General features: G+C 41.1%; 1 protein-coding gene and 1 long non-coding RNA gene across 4 annotated transcripts in view; one reads left to right on the top strand and one right to left on the bottom strand.

Moving 5' to 3' along the window:
- The window catches only part of LOC135217529 (uncharacterized), a 252,182-nt gene extending 249,102 nt beyond the window's left edge, over nucleotides 1-3,080 (top strand). Inside the window, exon 3 of the long non-coding RNA XR_010315160.1 lies at nucleotides 2,047-3,080. This is a non-coding gene — a long non-coding RNA (uncharacterized LOC135217529). The remainder of the gene's footprint in view (nucleotides 1-2,046) is intronic.
- The window catches only part of LOC135217526 (thioredoxin domain-containing protein 15-like), a 245,586-nt gene that overhangs the window by 33,099 nt on the left and 196,018 nt on the right, over nucleotides 1-16,469 (bottom strand). For all 3 annotated transcript variants that reach the window (XM_064253493.1, XM_064253491.1, XM_064253492.1), the window contains 2 exons: nucleotides 5,442-5,612; nucleotides 3,074-3,276 (listed from right to left, as the gene is read on the bottom strand). In XM_064253493.1, coding sequence (XP_064109563.1) covers nucleotides 3,074-3,276; nucleotides 5,442-5,612 — 374 coding nt within the window. The remainder of the gene's footprint in view (nucleotides 1-3,073; nucleotides 3,277-5,441; nucleotides 5,613-16,469) is intronic.

Genomic DNA, 16,469 nt, shown 5'->3' with positions numbered 1-16,469 from the left:
GCCTCGGAGGACGAGAAGCAATCCTTCAAGATTCGTGCACGTGCACGATCTTTAGCAGCCTGGGAAGCGTCAACAGGTTCTGCCGAAGGGACGCCAGATCGGTGGGGAGCCCCCGTAACCACCCCTCTTGCGGCTTTCGACATGCCCTCTCCCTGAGTCCTGGGAGTCCGACAGAGGTCCAGGCCTAGAGGCATTAGGGGTGGGGCCGATCTGACGCCCCCTCCACAACACAAGGGGCACTACACTTCACAACACTGATTGGAGAGCGAGCACTTTAGTCTAAGATTACTTGATGTAATCCTCTAGCAGACACTTCTTCTAGGCCCGTAAGCCATACCACAGGGTTAGGCAAAATAAAATCTACAGGAGGTTAGAAGGTTCATTATTTCTAACTTCTGTTTACCTTTCTATAGTTTTATCAAGATAATGTGGAGGAAAACTCCTGATTCTAACACGCTCTAAAATGCGTACATGAATCCTCCTTCTTCCGTAATCAGTCACACATTACACTAATTACATTGAACTTATGCAAAGAAAACATGTAAACGTCATATATACTAAGCGAGTGTCTACCGAAAGTTCCGGTAACCTCACCTTACCATGCAGACAACAAAGTCTGAAACTAGGCTAACTAGCTTCAGACATCAAATGCAATGAAAAAATTTACGATAGCGTATGCCTAGCCACAAATCCAATTAATAATCGAAAGAATAATTAGGATACTTAAGCGGCTAATGAAGTTTTCAAAATCCTAGGCGGAGGTCTGTAAACAGTTGTTTACCGACCGGCGACAGAAAAAATATGAATAGAAAATGGGAATAGTTCCTGATATCCGCCTCCCACGGCGGGAATGGGTACTACCACCTGGCCGCCCACTGCGTGTGCCGCGAATTTTTAAATTCTGTCGGACTTCAGAAAATACAGCTATATATATATCTGTCAGGTAAGTTTCATGAACAAACCTTACTTTTAATGCTTTGGGTGCATTGAAAACTATGTAAACTGCATTCTTATGTCATTTTTCCATCAAAAAAACCCTCAAATATTGATTATTTTGCATTTTTGGTGTCATATTTCATCTGCCAGATGAGTGTTGTAGGCGTCGTAACCCTGGAAATAAAGGTCTGATGAATATAATTGAAAAGCGTCGCAACCTCAGAACGTCGTAAGCCGAGACCGTCGTAACCCGGGGACTGCCTGTAGTAGTAATAATTCATAAATATAATTGGTTCTATTTACACAGTCTTGATGAACAACTATGTGTTCATAACTACAAAGTTATATGCAGAAAATTTCCAAACCAATATTTAAGTGAGACTATAAATTTTATTTTTAAAAAATAAAGTAGCTGCCTCAGCGCTAATGAGTACCTTATTGAGTAAATAAGAAAATAAGTCACAACAGCATAAGGCTCAAGGCAGACTCCCAGACTAGGCCCAGAGACAGCTGAAGTTTCATTTTAAAATAAGAAGAGGGAGAAGCTAGGAGTAATTTTGATGTTTGCCTTCCTAATGTAAATCAATATTTTGAGCACTTCCCCTAAACATTACATTTTACTATTGTACACTAGGCTTAGGTGAAGAATGTCTAAACATACATAATGGGTTTTTGGAGTTAGTTACCAAGATTTTATTCTAAACATACATAATGGGTTTTTGGAGTTAGTTACTAAGGTTTTATTAAGTTTTCTCAAACTGGGTTTTCACTGGCTTTTGCCACACAATAATAAATATGATTTAATTAAAAATTTTAAAAATGAAGGAACTTTAGGAGAAATGCCAACTGGGTGTTAGGGAAGATTACAGCTATTAATATCAAAATGCATGTATGCTTTTCATAAGAAAGAAATATTCTGTTGCTGATGTTGGATAGTTACTGTTGTTGCTGTACTGCTGTTATTGCGCTGGCTGTAGTAAGTACTATATATGTTACTGCCAATCTTTTCTCAGTCTGGATTCATCCACCTCAATCTAATTGTTTTTGAAAGTTTTTCATCGTCATAAAAAATATTTATGCAACTTTATGAGTTACTTTGTTCTGTTTCAGAAAACAATGCAGTGAAGCACTACAAACTTTGCAAAGAAGTGAGTAAACTCCAGTTTCATTTAAAATGCCACCTCAAAGTTCATGGAATCCCAGATGAAGCAATACAGTAATGATTTACATGGAGAGAAGAGAGAAGAGAAAACAAAACAAATACGATTGCCAGAATGTGAAGGTTACCTTGCCACCAAACATCTGAATCAACAGCTCCATAAGTTTTATCATTTTATTCCAACCAATAAGCCAAGTAAAAGATAAAGTTGAGATTTACTTTGTATTATTTAGTTTGATGTAAGAAATTAAATTTTACAATATATATATTTTTTTTTTTTTTTTTGTGAATCTGAAAGATTTTCATCGTTACTTTGAAGTTTACTTTTGGAGTCAGAATTAAGGCAATTTTGTATATATTTTTTGTTCTGTAAAAAAGACTATGTTGCTTGCATGATCTTTCAAACTGATGATATTTTTTAAGTCTTTCTGAAGCAATTTTTCATAAAATCAATTTTATTAAAAGTTCTAACCTAACTACTCTGTAATCCAGCAAAATTACTAATCTGGCAATTTTTAAATACACTAATGACTATTATATTCTCTACATATTCAGCAACACCAGTCAAAGCACAGAGATTTATTCTGAGAAAACCATAATAAAGAGCAATATAGAAATCCTACTTCCAGTCATTCAAAACTACCACAATTAAAATAATAAATCTTAAGAGGCCTTTGCATAGGGTCAGAAGCATTTTACTTGCAGTAAAGAGACAGGTAATTTAAAGCCATGTTATAAATTATACATACAGACTGGGAACAAAAATATAGGCCGAGTCATGTTTACAAACTTGAAGCCAGTGCACGTGAATGTAAATTTAAGTCAAAGCTTTTAATAAAGGTTTGGTTTGATCTTAAATCATTTAAAAGTTAACCTTTAGCAACAGTTTATATCTGAATTCTAGTTAAAGTTGAATATATCATGTTTCTTAGGTGTTCTCTTGTTACATGTAACATGACCAGGGAAAGTAGTGCTTACCTATGATGTTCGATGCTATCTAGACCATAAACAGGGATGTTTTTGAGGGAGCGTGCCATTGCATTGACATAAGGAGAACCTGCCACTGAGAAAGGACAATATGGACTGAAGAAATATATCAGATGACAGGGGGCAGCTATTGATCTATTTGTTATATTGGGATTTCCTTGTAGAAGTTTCATAAGAAGAGTAGCATTGATGATCTGAAAGTATATGAGAATAAATCAATGACAGAAATTCCTCTTAGTATATTACATCTAATGGTTTTATTAACATTAATTAGATGGCTAACATGAACTTTTACTTTAAAATAGTAGTAACAAATTAAACTTTTAAGTAATTTCAGTTAAAAATATGGGGTCAGATCTGAAATTTTTTTTACTAAAATTAGCTAAACTCCTTAGAGATAGGGTTTATCTTTAAAGCTAGAATCTGATTAATTGACTGACTGGCCAGAAGGTTAATTTTATACTGGAAACCAGATTCTTAATATTTTATATCTTTAAAATTCAGAAGTTGAAATTATGGCTATTCTGATATTCTTTATAAACATAAGCATAAGGGTTGACCTCAGTTGCTAGTCAGAATTCCTCTTCTATGTTTAATCTTCAATTCATTTATTCATCATTTTCATTCTTATAATAAAGCTCATTAGTATTTCATGCATTTATAAAAATTTCTGAATTTGATCTCATCTGACACTTTTATAAACTTCCAATAAGTAAAGATGGTACAATTATCATAACTTGCTGTACAAAGGAATACCTAGACAATACCCATCTTTTTAATCATTACTAAACAAAATTCTTTAGTTTTTTAGGCTTATTGACCACCTAGTCAAAGGATATGTAATTTAAATTGTGGCTCTTTTATACAGTGTATGCTGTCCTTGCATATTCTAACTGCCATCCATTTTTTGAATAAGATAATCATAATAGTATTGCCTTGTCATAACATGGTTGCAAAGTGTTCAATTACAACAATCCCATCAGGAATACCATATACAGTGTAATTATAGACCAGATGCAGGAGTATACACTACAAAATGTGAAATTTGCAACATTTCACTAAGAAACAGGTGAAACATATGCAAACAACTGATAAATGGTAAATTTCTATTACTATTTGTACTTTTGTAACAAGAATTTACCAAACATTGGATTACTACTTATCAATTGAAACTGTAATTTTATTGTATACTTTCTACTTTTGTGGCAAGAATTTACTAAGCATTGGATTACTATTTATCAATTGAAACTGTAATGATATTGTATACTTTGTACTTTTGTGGCAAGAATTTACCAAGCATTTGATTACTATTTATCAATTGAAACTGTAATGTAATTGTATACTTCGTACTTTTGTGGCAAGAATTTACCAAGCATTGGATTACTATTTATCAATTGCAACTGTAATGTTATTGTATACTTTGTACTTTTGTAGCAAGAATTTACCAAGCATTGGATTACTATTTATCAATTGAAACTGTAATGTTATTGTACACTGTACTTTTGTGGCAAGAATTTACCAAGCATTGGATTACTATTTATCAATTGAAACTGTAATGTTATTGTATACTTTGTACTTTTGTGGCAAGAATTTACCAAGCATTGTATCCTTTCAGGGTGCTATTTCATTCCCTACTATACTTGCCATCTTTGGATGTCACTGCATACCACAAAAAAGAATTTTGTTCACAATTAGGTTTGCTGACATTTTGTAACTGCTGTTTTGACACGAAAGTGAATAGCAATATATAAGTGTACCACAGCATGCACTTCTTTTTGTAGTGTTGCTTTACCTACAAATCACAGATTTGCGAGCCAGCACACTAGCCTTATAAATGTAATACGTATATTCAATCTGCTTCATTTACTACTTCATCTTTCTCCTAGGTGCAAGAAAGAAGCTGCAGAGCCCAATGGGAGGAGATGAGCCTCCATAGAATAATGCCATTCACTCAAAATTAACTGAATGGACAAAATGACTCAAATTTTTGCTCCAAACAGTTTTTCTGAATAGCCCAAATGGAAACAGAGCAAATACTCTACTTGTGAAACCTGGAAAATTATCAGGTTTTCTGAAGACTGGTACACTGAAAGTCAGGCTTCTATACACAAACAAGAACATTATACTAGGTAAAATATAAAAAATAGTTTAACCATATCACTAAGCTTACATTCTCAGCTCTTATACAGCTGGTCTATAACAAAAGAAATAATGTATATTTTCCTAACAAACTAATATACGTATACTGCATACTTAAAATACCTTGGAACTGAAGCCTTACATCATTTTTGCATATAATAACCCTTAACATTGTTTTAAATACACATAATTTTTCAGCGTAGAACCAAATTAATCTCACCTCGACATCTCCTGTTGCAGATTCAGTTACATTTAATTCGGAGCACACTGCTTTCTTGCTGATGTTGCTACTACTGCCACTTCCATTTTTATTACCATCTGCACTGCTGCCATCCAGACCATATTCTTGCTTCTCTGCCGAGCCTGAAGAAACCAGTATCTCTTCCTCGACCTTCAATTACAATATAAAAAACTTATTTATTTTTAAATTAGTAAAGATAAGATTAACTAGCATCATTTATCCCCTTGAAACTCTCGTGATCAAAATGCAACAAGCAGATTTTTTCCATCTTTCCAAAATTTTTTATACAATCTACTAAGAACTCTGCAAATAGAGTAATTAATTTTCTCTAACCAATTTTTCCATTACAATTTTATGAAGTTCAGTTAATTTCACACAGAAACTAATATAAAAGTTACTTTGAAGTAAACATGCACCTATAGGAATTATCTTCTTTTCTGTTTAAACAACACACACCATATTACACTCCAGCTGGGGTGGATAGCTTTTCAATAAATATAAGATTACAAATTTCTCTTGCTAAGAAATATGCCTTTTTAAAATTGCCTTTAATCAAGCTACAGCACTTTTCATTTACTTGAACAACCCATACAGTCTATGATATTGAATTTCATTAAAATCATAGTACCATTTGACTTGATGAAAATTAGTACAATTGCAATTATTTCTAATTCTTATAAAATACTTCTCATATGTTTAAATAAATATAAAATATCTGAGTCTGAAATAGCCATTATAAATTAGTTAAAAAAGTTAATAATGGACATCAATCAAAATGGAGTAAATGAGTGTCCCAGTTAGCTTAGGTTTTGGGTCTAGGGGTATGTACAGACCTAACAATAAAATGAAACTTTTGGTTCAAATAGTATGGGAATCTTTTAGAAACTAAAAAAGTCCTACATATTAAAATCACAATCTTTAAAAGTAAATTATATTTTTCCTAGCTATACAGACCTGAGGTCCTTTACTATAGGAATTACTTAACCCCCTAAAGACGAGGAGCCACTTTTCTGGCTTTCCAACTCCCGACGCTGAGCCACTTTAGTGGCCCGATTTGAACCGCGCGCCAATACTTTTAGAGACAGATTTCTTACACCAGTACCGTGCTCTATGATGCCGTATCAATACTTGAGTGTCATTGGCTAAATGTTATTACATCACAATGACATCATTAGAATCCCGTTACTTAATTGGTTAAAAGGTTTATGACGTGGAAAAAAGCAAAAATTCCCGGCAAAACTTCAGTCTCGGCGTTGGTTTTGAGTGTTTCGTGACCGGCTTTCGATAACTACTATCTCTTATCGTTATTTTTGTAATTATTACAGGTTAATATGGGATAAAGACATGATAGAATGATAAAACAAGTTTTAAGTGATAACAGGAATTACCAGTAATGGAATAATTCGTATATCATGTAAGTGAATTTGTAGCAAAAGCTAATAATTTTTTTTCGAATGTACATTGAGATATCATGGTTGGCGTCTTGGTTTCGAGTGATATCCTACGCTATATACAAACCCTCAGTCCTTTACTACAGGAAGACTCGATGATTGGTGAGTGAAATCTGAGTGATCGCCAGTGAACTGGGGTTCAGCCTACCTGAGATTTCCTTCCTGGTCGTAAGAGCGAGGAAGGGAATCCAGCCACTGACTTTTGATCGGAGTTAAAAAAAACTGCAAGATCATAGTCGTCTTCTGGATTTACTCATAAGGAGGAGAATGTATGTCCCCCTTAGGAGAAAGCTAAGAACCATTATTTCGGAGACATTAAGGCAAATACAAGTTATGAGTGTGTCTTATGTCCAGGTCTCTCTTCCCTGCCTTGTGAAGGGAAGGGGCGGATATTACTTCTATTAACTAATCAAATCAAATAAGACAGGTTACTCCAAGGAGTGTATTAACTGCATCGATTGCTCGATCCAGCATGTAACGGTCCACATTACTCTACCTGAAGGGAAAGAGTAGGAAGAATGGGGAGCCAGTCTCTCCACAGTCATGCTCAAACGTACCGTAAAACGAGGCAAAATGCAATCCTGTTCAGTTTAGGAGCTGGGTTAAGTTACACAACCTGTTGAGCAGCCACCACTGGTCCCAAGGAAGTGTCCAAGGACCTGTGGGTAATATCCCAAAGGTAATGAAAGAGAAGGTGGTCTGATGTGCCCAGACCCCTGTCTTCAAAACCTAATGAACCGACAGGTTCTATGGAATGTGAGGGAATGGGGCAGTACCCTTAACCTCATGAACTCTTCTGACAAAGTGTACCGTCATCAGCAGCAGCAGAGCATGCCTTCCTGATTGTCTCTCGAAGCCATCATCATAAATGAAGTTGCTTAGGGAGGGGATGGTGAAGGACTTGAATCTGGCGTCAGGGGCTGCTGGATTCTGATTCTTCACTCTGAAGTTCGGGACAGAGTCAAGTGTAACTGATCCCCACCCACTATTACGTCATAAGAAACCATGCAGTTCGCCCACTCTCTTCGCCAATGCCAGGGCAAGCAAAAGGACTGTCTTGATGGTCAGATCCCTGTCTGAGTACTCTCGAAGGGGGTCATACAGGGCGCTAGTCAGGCTCCGCAACATGAGATTCCCGTCCCACTCAGGAGGTCTTAGTTCCCTGGGTGGGCAAGACCTCTCGAAACTCCTATGAGTAATGATATCTCGAAAGAAAACAAGATCTCAATACCCTTCAGCTTCAAGACTAAGACCAGTGCAGCTCAGTAGTCTTTACAGTTGAGATGGGAGAGAGTTTCTCTTGGCAAAGGGAGACGAGGAAATCCATGACCTGTTGAAGAGTGGCTCTGACCGGAGAGATACCCTGTCTATGACACCAACAACAGAAGACGGCCCACTTTCTCTGGTATACTGCAGAGGACCATCTGAGGTCCTGCCATCTCTGTCTGCTCGGAAGTAAAATAGTCTCGCTCACAAGAGATGGTGGATATCCTCCAGCCGTGAAGACACAGGAATAACATGGTATTGTTTGGCCTGTGGCTGGCACAGCAGGTTCTGCCATGGGGGAAGAGCCAGAAGCTCGAGATATCAAACGGCCTGAGGCCATTTGAGTGCCACCAGAATCCTTCAAGATTTGGGGTGATCAGCGCCCTGCCGATCACTGCTTGAATCAGATAGAATAAGGGAAAAGCGTAAATTTTGAGGATGTCCCACTGATGTTGGAACACGTCCTCCACAGCTGCCCATGGGTCCAGAACAACGGAATAGAAGCTATTTCGCTTCCTGTTGAATCAGGTGGCGGGTAAGTCTGGCTGGACGCCCCCAAAGGCTGAACAACCTTTCCGCCACGTCTTGGTGAAGAGACCGCTCAGTCCCTACCACCTGATTTTGGCAGGTGAGTTTGTCTGCCATTACATTCCTCTTGCCTGGAATGTATCTGGCTGACAACTCTATCGAATGTGCTGTAGCCCACTCGTGCACCTGCACTGTCAATTGATGAAGCTTTAGAGAGGTGAATCCCTCTTGCTTGTTGATGTGCGCCACTACTGCAGTGTCCCCTATCACATGTTCCCATAACTCTTGGAGAACCAAGAAGGCTGCCTTGAGTTTCAGGATGATGTGAAGGTGCTTGTCGTGAAGTTCCCACACCCATGCAGTCCGTAACTCCTCCAGGTGTGCGCTCCATCCTTGGTTGATGCATTCAATTCTTCAGAGACAACAGACGACCTATCACGACCAGCCAGAGCCGAGCAGGTTGTTCCTGTCAGAACAGGAACCACCACACTGGGCCCCCCTTGAACGTGCTGGTATGAGAGTTCCAGGGGAACTCTTGTTTATCAGCATGCCCAGGTACCACGTCCCCTGCTTGGGGTCGAAATCGGACTTCTCGTGATTAATCAGGATCTCTCAGATCCTGGATAAACCTGAGGAGTCGATTCCCATCCTGTATCAACCGCAAACGGGAGTTTGCGTGGTTCGCCAGGACCAGCCAATTGTCGAGATACCTCAAAAGACGTAATTTGTGCGAATGCGTCCAAGCTGAGACTAGGTTGAACACTTAGGAACACCTGGGGAGCAGTCGAGTCTGAAACAGTGTGTTCTGAATTGGTAGACCATCTCTGCAAGGACGAAGTGGAGGTACTTGCATGAGGATTTGTGGATGGGTATCTGGAAATACGCATCCTCCAAGTGTAATGATCTTCTTTCTTATTTGTTTTAGTTTATAGATCCTTTATTGTTTCTTGATTTATTTATTTTTAGTTGCTATAGTCTCTCAGGAGGGTTTTAAGCGAGATGCAATGCAGGTTTCTTTCTTCATTCACACATTAGAACTATAGTAACAATATAAGTTTAACAATTAAGACTACGAATCGAAATGAAGTTTATCTTGACCGCTACTGCTCTGGGTATCTGACCTTCTTTTCAGAACAGTTGTTTGGGTGGTTCTTTTCTTTCTCTTGCTTTAACTGCTTCCAGCTATTGCCAGTCTTCTAGGTCCACCTTCAAGCGGTCCTTTGTTTCTGTTCCCACCTGATTCTTGATTCTTCTTCACTGGCCCCCTCTTGGGTGTGGCTAATTGCTAATCCCTCCTCTTGAGAGTGGCGCTTTCAAGTTGCCGGAAGTCCCGGAAGTTGAGCCTTTCCGGTGCGAGGTGAAAGATCAGGTCACAGGTGAGAGTTTTCATGGGTTCATGATTGATAACAACCCTGCCTTTGTTGTAACTGCAGTCTCGCCTACGTCCTGTGACTCACTAAGTCATAATCCACCAAGGACAAGTATCTCTCTCTCTCTCTCTCTCTCTCTCGTTTCTCTATTATTCGTTTTCTCTCTCTCTTTCTCTGTCTATCACTTATCTATTAATGGTTCTCTTTCTTTTATATTTATGCTATTCCTAACATTCTCCTAGCTATCATTACATAAGTCCACCATCAGCATGAAGTCATTCTCCCTGATAGAAAAAAACATTGTCTGTGTTACCTCCATCTTGAACTGAATCTGGCTAAAAATCGGTTCAGGGGAGAAAGATCTATTGCTGGTCTCCATCCCCCCCCCCAAAGGTCTTCTCTACGAGAAAGACCCGTCTGTCGAATCCTGGGGACCAGTCCGACCCAACTTCTATAGTGTCTTGCTCAGCGTCTTCTATATACTTCTTCTCCTAGTGTAGCCCGAGGAAGCAGAGGGAATAGGAGAGGAGGATGGATGCCTTCATTCCCCCTAACAGCGCTGCTGTTGGGCTGGATGAGTCGTGTCCTTGTGTCAACCAGCGATGACAGCAAGGGCGTGGGTCTAGGAGAGCATGATCGCCTTGGCAAGATGCTTTCCTGAGGTACATGTAGAGGTTCTTGCCTTGCTGTAGCAGTGCCATTGCAAGCAGTGATGTGGCTAGCAGTGACGTGACTAGCAGCATCTTGGCTACCAGAGCTGTGGCTACCAGTGACGCTGCCAGCAGCTTGGCGAGGACTTGCATCATCCTCCCGACACATTCCAGCCCTCTTCGGGGTCGAAACCTTCAGTGAAGAAGGCCATATAGAGGACCTCCTCTTGTAGAGGAACCAATCTTGGTCTTGACAGGTGGGTCCAAGCCACAGCTTGGTCCCTGGTCTCGCCCCGTGCCACTGCCATGGCAAGGAGAGACCCCTTCATTGACTGTGGATGTACGTCCTCCTTGTGTGGTCGTACATTCGGAAATGCTAACTAACGAGACCCCAACACGGTCCCTGTCCCTCGAGCATAGAGCCCTTGGGGGAGGAGGCTGGAGAACAAACCTTGGTTCGAGCTCCAGATGCCTTTGAGACCTTGGTCCCTAGAGACAGTGTCTCGGTTCCCACTTCTGAAGAAGCAGGAGAGCCAGCGAGAGATTTTCCCTGTGCTTGGCTATTGTAGCATCTACCTGTCCTTTGTTAAGAGAGAGGTGGAATCCAGCAGGGGTCTGTTCGTAAAAACCAGTACCGACTTCGGGCAAAGGGACCTTGTAACTCAAGAGAGGACACCATCTTGTCTCTTGAGAATTAGGTTAGCTGTCTAGTGCCTGGTAGGAACCAGATAAACCTGGACCTGGTTGTTGGTAGAGGCTTCTACAAGGGTGTGTGCTAGCAGGACTGGTACAGGTAGCAAAACTGGTACTGGTAGCAGCACTGGTGATAGCAGCGCCTCTGCTAGCAGGAGCCCTGGTGGGAGCCATGCCTCTGCTAGATCGTGCAGGTAGAGGAGGAGGAGGAAGTAGCTTGTCCTAATGATTGGACTTAAGTGAATTCTCTTGTCTAGGGACAAGGTCATTCACCTGTTCCAATACACCTTCGGCCAGGCCCAACCACAGCAGCCCCGTCAAGGCCTTGGGTTCCCTCTTGGGTACCTCAAAAGGCTTCGAGACAATTGGAGCATTCCCTCAATAGAGAAGGCCATGGTATTTCCCTAAGATCGTCATGCTGACATATCAGCACTACAATCACTGCAAAAGTCCTCTGAATCTCAGGGGTGTCCGAGTCTCTGGGTAGAGGACTTTCGAGCCCTTTGAGAGACTGGTCTTCCTGATCAACTCTCCCCTGAGAGAGAACCTCACCAAATCCCTTAGATCCTTCCTCAACGACGTGGGCGTATGTCCGGTGGGGTCCCTACCAGACAGGTTGTGCATCGTTCTCACGACGCAACCCAGCCCTCTTTGAGGTCAAAAACCTTATACGAAGAGGGCTGTACAGGGGACCTCCTCTTAGTTCTCCATATGCCTTACTCCAAAGAACAGCAACATCGATCCTGGCTCTTGGCCCCTGTAGAAGAACCAAGCTTGGTCTTCACAGGTGGGTCTGAGCCATGGCTTGACCCCTACTCTTGCCCCGTGCCACTGCCATGGTGAGGAGAGAACTCCCCTTCATTGACTGTGGATGTACCTCCTCCAAGGTGGTCATATATTTGGAGACTCTCGTGAATGAGACTCTGACACGGTCCCTGTCCCTCCAGCAGTACCCTTGTTAGCAGAGGCTGGAGAACAAACCTTGGTTTGAGCTCCAGAGGCCCCAGAGATCCTGGTCCCTGGGGACAGCGTCTCAGTCCCTGCTTCCAAAGAAGCAGGAGAGTCCATGAGAGGTGCTTAAACTGAAGTGTTGAGTTATGGAAGTGCCCAAGTTGATTTTGAGACTGCTAAGTAAGTTAGGAACTCCTAGTTATCATGATGATTGCAAAGATGAATCCCTTTTATTTTAGGAAATATTAACCCTAGAATAAATTTGTTTGTGAGTACCAATTTGCACTAATGAGTCACTAGCTTTCAAACAGCAGTTGTTTCTACGCTATACACAAACCCTCGGTCCTTTACTATAGGAATTACTTAAGGCATAGCCTGGACACGGCCGCTGAATTCTTTAACAAGGCGGTTTGGTAGTTAACTACCAGTCCGGTCATTGGTAGTCCCTCCAACGGGACATAAACATTCTTCAGGGGTGGAGAAGCTACTTTCCCCTTTGTATGCCGTGAAGCTTCCAAAATGGGAGGCAAGGAGGCAGCAGGTAATGACGACGAGGACAAAGACGAAGCTGAAGACGACAACACTTTCTTGGATTCTTCTTCTTCTTTGCCTTCCTCTTCGACAGCTTCTGCAGTAGAGTTGTCAGGATCCCCCAAGGGGCGGCAGATGACTCATCAGGTCCAGGAGCTGGTACACGGGCAGGTCCAGGGACAGGAGCAGGAACAGATGCAGGAACAAGCAGAATGTTTTGTGGCATCGGGACATGAGCTAGCAATGATAAGCTGTAGATATAATCTGGTCCCCATACCACTGTAGGCAATAAATTTGTCAAGTGACAAGACCATACCAGGTGTGCTGCCGGCACCCATATTGAGGTGTAACAGCAAGCCTTGAATGATAAGCTATTCCCCAAGAAGTCCACGCTAGTTCTAAGTCTGACACCTCACCTGCGGCAGTAAAAAGTTCAGATATTAATAAAAGGGGTCACCCCTCCCTCGTTCCAAAGTATACCTTCGAAGTGAGGGGAGGCCCCCAAGGGGCAATCACCAGGTCTGGAACTACAGCTCCCCTTCCCATTTTTCTTCCCTCTCTGACTTGTCGGATGGGACAGAAGAAGATGAAGCCTCTCCTGAAGGGGCGACAGCGAGTACGGGAAGATTGTCAGGAGATTGGTAAATACAAAGGAAGAAGTGAGGTTAGTACGTACCTAGGTGTGGTGGGAGGTCTCTTACTCCCATCACAGATAGTCTTTCTAATGTCTTTCCTCCTCCTAGCAAACTTCCCCCACTGTCATAGACCAAACAGAGTACTCCGTACACACACAAAAATTTGTTACACTCACGCTGGGACTGGTAGTTAACTACCAAACCGCCATGTCAAAGAATTCAGCGGCTATGTCCGGGCTACACCTTAAGTAATTCCTATAGTAAAGGACCGACGGTTTGCATATAGTGTAGGAACAACTGCTGTTTGAAAGCTAGTGACTATCATTAACACAAATTGGTACTCACAAACAAATTTATTCTAGGGTTAATATTTTCTAAAACAAATGGGATTCATCTTTGCAATCATCATGATAACTAAGAGTTCCTAACTTACTTAGCAGTCTCAAAATCAACTTGGGCACTTTCATAACTAAACAATAATTTAGGCGCCTTAAAATATGCAATTTAAAAAAAAAAAATCTTTTTAACTCAATTTAAACAGTTGCAGGGCAAAAACAATACATTGGCACCACTATATAGTCTGTCGGGTAACGTGATGAATTCCTCTTAAGCCCCTCCAAAAATCCAGCTCCCCTTCCTCTTATGAGGTTTTACCTGCCAACCACTCAAGTCAGTCAATTCTTTATGTAGTATAGTAGTACCTCGAGATACGAAAGGCTCAACTTACGAAAAATCCAAATTACGAAAGCCAATACGAAAAATTTTACTGCTCTACATACGAAAAGTTTTCAAGATACGAAAGGTTGTTGCTATAAAGTCCCGAGATTCGCCCGGACCACCGAGAACAATTTTAAAACTCCCGCGCCGCCAACTGAGTAAACTCGCCACCATCCTCCCGCTCTCCCATTGGTTCCTGATGCTAGTCACCCCATAAGGTCCTGCTCTCCTATTGGTCAGCATCTACCCCTTGTGCTTTAAGTATTCTATTGGTAAAAGGTTGCTGTAAATTGAAAAACTTAGTATTCATGCAATACATTTAATAAAAAAAAACATTAGGTAAAGATAGAATAAAGAATAGAAATGAATGGTTATTATACTGTTTGGTAGTTTCAGTAGTTGAAGAGAGATAATGAAAATTTATGGAATAAAGAATAGAAATGAATGGTTATTATACTGTTTGGAAGTTTCAGTAGTTGAAGAGAGATAATGAAAATTTATGGCTTACTGTGTAAAAGTGATTGCTTGGCGATCGTTCGATACTCATAAGTGCTGGATGTAAACAGACGTTTGGAAGCTTTTTTTTGTTTGTTTATTATAGTTAATGGTTACTTAATAATTATTTGAAATGAGTAAATGCAATACATACAATAAAAAAAAATGATATTGTTATGATACAATAAAGTTTCATACATACTTACCTGGCAGATATATACATAGCTATCGACTCCGTCGTCCCCGACAGAAATTCGAATTTCGCGGCACACGCTACAGGTAGGTCAGGTGATCTACCGGCCTGCCGCTGGGTGGCAGGACTAGGAACCATTCCCGTTTTCTAATCAGATTCTCTCTTCCACCTGTCTCCTGCGGGGAGGCTGGGTGGGTCTTCAATCGTATATATCTGCCAGGTAAGTATGTATGAAACTTTATTGTATCATAACAATATCATTTTCATACATTCAACTTACCTGTCAGATATATACATAGCTGATTGACACCCTTTGGTGGAGGGCAAGAGACAGCTAACTCCTGACTAGACAGGTAAACAACATGTGTTGTAGGTATTTATAGACCTTGGTTCCTCTGTGTTTCTAGACGAAGGGTCGACTTCCTAGCTATTGCATAGGAGTCTGCTTTGTCTCAAGAGCCTTAGCAAGATAGTGATCTGTGGCCAAGAGTTCTTGTGGGTCTACCGATGGGGTCTTATCCACTTACTTGGTCGAGCCTAATTGGCATTTGTCAATGGGTGCTAATCCGCTTATATGACAACATGCCTATGCCTATTGGCATAACTAAGGAGCGCAACACCGATCCCGATCACCTGTTCCTAACATGAGGGTTCGCGCTAAAATTGAAAAAGAGTTATCCCCCAAACTCCTTTCAAACCTCAAAAAAAATCACTAAGTTAAAATAAATTCAACTCATTATTAAAGGATCAGTGTCGGCTCCTTATCCCAGCAACGTATCCGCTGATACGTATAAACCAAGAGAGAAGGATCTCCCGTAGGTTAACTTGAAGTCCTTCGTGTAATGAGCAGTCAACACATAGTTGCATCTCTCATATGTTAAAGCTAATATGTCTTCCTGACATATTGTTACAAAAAGAACAAGAATTTGCAAAAGCTCGCACTTCATGAGCTTTTAAATTCTCAGCTATTTGAAGGTATCATCAAGTCACTTATGAAGTGCTTTAGAGATCACCATTGTTTCAAAGAAGACTAGGACTTTCTTTGAACTGGATCTCATCTGGATGAAGCCTAGCGTCCTGGCTTGCGCCTGGCTGGCGCCTCGCGCCTGGCTGGCGCGAGGAGTATCCTGTTTGGAATACTCCTGGCGCCTGACAGTCGTAACACTCCTCGAATACTCCTGCCGTCTGGAAGGCGCATCTCGCTCCAAATACTCCTGGCGCCTGTTAGGAGTATTAAGCTCAGAATAATCCTGGCGCTTGGTAGGCACATCGCGCTTCGAATACTCCTGGCGCCTGGTAGGAGTAAAAAGTCTAGAATACTCCTGGCGCCTGGGAGGAGTATCGAGGTCAGAGTACTCAAGGCGCCTGGCAGGAGTATCTCTTCCCAAATACTCCTGACCTATGGAAGGCGCATCTAGTTCCGAATACTCCTGTGGCTTGGTAGGAGTATCGCTCATGGAATGCGCCTTTCGAATGGCAAGTATATTGCGCTTAGCGGGCGGTATACTCCTATCAGGAGTTCTCTCT

This window comes from Macrobrachium nipponense, chromosome 7 (genome assembly GCF_015104395.2).
Source record: "Macrobrachium nipponense isolate FS-2020 chromosome 7, ASM1510439v2, whole genome shotgun sequence".
Lineage (NCBI taxonomy): Eukaryota > Metazoa > Arthropoda > Malacostraca > Decapoda > Palaemonidae > Macrobrachium > Macrobrachium nipponense.
This window is presented reverse-complemented; position numbering and strand designations above follow the sequence as displayed.